Consider the following 2500-nt stretch of genomic DNA (forward strand, 5'->3'; position numbering starts at 1 on the left):
TCTTAGTCTCAGTAGAATCTGAGATACAAAGTAACTGAGAAAGGTTGGAGAGAAAATTTCCATCTGTGTATCAAACATTTTTCTGTTTGCATTTTCATGTCAAGTATACAATTCTTGGTAAAAAGATTATGTGCTCCAAAAACAACCAAAGTCTACAAATGTTTCCAAATATATATATATTCAAACAGAGACTAATAGTAATAGTAATAATAATAAATAGCATCAAAAACAACAGCAGTGTCACTATTTCACGACCAAATTTGTTACCTGAAAATGTGCACAAACACACACACACACACAAACACACACTCACACACACAAATAAACAAGGAAACTGTGAGTTGAAAAAAACACTAAATTCACATCTGGAAGAACATATGTTGTGGGTATCTTAAAGCAAGCAAAGAACACATGAAGTTAAAGTAAGAGCCATAAAAGCTGCAATCAATTATACTCTTGTTTTGTGTTTGTTTGGTTGTCTGTCTCCTGGTATGCTTGTTTCTTTGTCTGTTTGCCTATCTGCATGTATTCTTGTTTTCTTTGTTTAAAGTTATTTTATCTATGTATATTCCTGTATTAGTTTGTTTTTTTTTTGCTGGAAAGGCCTCAAAGGCAGGGATAAATAGAGACTACAAAAAAATATAGACCTTCTTTCCCTTTCCCTCTCCTTTTATATATGGTTAAATCTATAATAATATTTTTGGAATGTTCACAAACACGAAGGCAATTCTAAACAAGACTATATTAAATGCCGTATATAAACTTTTTTCTTTCTTTCACATTCTTTTACATCCCATCACCTATGCATACCGTGATTTATGTCGCCATGTCGCATGTCATCACATAAAAAAATAATAATAATAAATTTTAAAAAAAATCAATCAATCAATCAATCAATCAATAAATAAAAAATAAAAATAAAATAAATATTACTGATAGTAATCAAATAAATAAACAGATTCAGCACTCAGCAAATATTCTAAAAAGTGGAGACTGACTATTATGCACCCCTTTAGGCCAACAAAGGGCTTCAGGCAAAAAAAGAGAGAGATAAAGAATGATTTATTTATAGATATATATATATATTAATGCCTATATACAGTACAACAATGCCATAGAAAAGAGAGCTAAAGAAACACACTTCATATCAAGCACTGAGAGGAGGATGAGAAGAGGAAGAGGGGAAGAAGAAAGAAAACCATGGAATGGAAAAGAAAACGAAACATGATATGAGGCAGAGAGGGAGAATTGCACATGTGAAAATAATGAGATTTCCCTCTGTTATTCCCCGCAAAACAAACTTTTCAAAAGACAGTCTTCTTAAACAGAGTTTGCATCAGAATGGAATGAAAGAACAGCCCCTGGTTTGATCTGGCCACAGCAAACTGCACTCAGGCAGATGGGGGACTAGCTGACTTCTCTGGCTCTGGACCTATAGCTGTCACAGTAAACTCTCACATCATACTTGCTATCCCCAAAAATAGAGAGAGAAAAATACAAAATCACATCTGAGGACAAACTACTTGCACTCAAACCTTTGTCAAACATACCCACACAAGCATACAAGCATACACAATCTTACACCATAAAAAGAAAAAGAGAAATAAAAAAACAAACAAACAAAAAAAACACTATAACAATCCTAACATTACTTCATACATCTCTCCAGTTAGCAAAAGACCTCAAATAAAAACCACTTGGACCCTCAGACGTTTGTGTGCGACAAGATCAGCCATGATATCACAAAGTAGAAGAGCAGGATGGGGTACACGGCCAGGGCCTTCCTCGTACTGGGCTGGCTGTCACCCAAGAACACCATCGCCGCTGGGGGTACAAGCAAACAGCAGGTTTAGGAATAATGAACATATATTGGTTTAGGAGTATGTGGAAGTAAAGAAGTTTTGAAATACTGCATGAATAAAATATGGTAATGCACTTTTATCATCATTATCAATATTATCACCAAGATCATCATTAAATCTTTCATTAAACATTACTATAATTTTCTAATAGTTGGTTACTATAGATGCGTAATAGTTAAGCAATACAGTAGGTCAGAAAATCCATTTTTGCATAGCTACAAGAACTATACAGGGGATGGATGAAATTTTTGATGGGAGGAGGAGGAGGAGGAGGAGGAGGAGGAGGAGGAGGAGGAGGAGGAGGAGGAGGAGGAGGAGGAGGAGGAGGAGGAGGAGAAGAAGGAGGAGAAGGAGGAGAAGGAGGAGAAGGAGGAGGAGGAGGAGGAGGAGGAGGAGGAGGAGGAGGAGGAGGAGGAGGAGGAGGAGGAGGAGGAGGAGGAGGAGGAGGAGGAGGGGGAGGAGGGGGAGGGGAGGCAAAGGGGAAGGAGGAGGTGGAGGGGGAGGTGGAGGGGGAGGAGGAAGGGGAAGGGAAGGAGGAGGAAGAGAGGGAGTATGAGAATAAGGAGGAGAATAATAAAGAATAAAAGAATAAAAAAGAAAAAGACAAAGAAAAGAAGATGAAGAAGTGAAGAAGTAAA

At 37.4% G+C, this 2500-nt stretch overlaps 1 protein-coding gene across 2 annotated transcripts in view; it reads right to left on the minus strand.

Annotated features, from left to right (window-relative positions):
• LOC122250949 (protein YIPF6) overlaps positions 1-2500 on the minus strand; it is a 20176-nt gene that overhangs the window by 250 nt on the left and 17426 nt on the right. For both annotated transcript variants that reach the window (XM_043012716.2, XM_043012709.2), the window contains one exon: positions 1-1824. This exon is cut by the window's left edge and continues 250 nt beyond it. In XM_043012716.2, coding sequence (XP_042868650.1) covers positions 1706-1824 — 119 coding nt within the window. In that variant the 3' untranslated portion in view covers positions 1-1705. The remainder of the gene's footprint in view (positions 1825-2500) is intronic.

This window comes from Penaeus japonicus, unplaced genomic scaffold, assembly GCF_977035675.1.
Source record: "Penaeus japonicus unplaced genomic scaffold, GWHDUDI00000001_assembly GWHDUDI00000019, whole genome shotgun sequence".
Classification (NCBI taxonomy): Eukaryota; Metazoa; Arthropoda; class Malacostraca; order Decapoda; family Penaeidae; genus Penaeus; species Penaeus japonicus.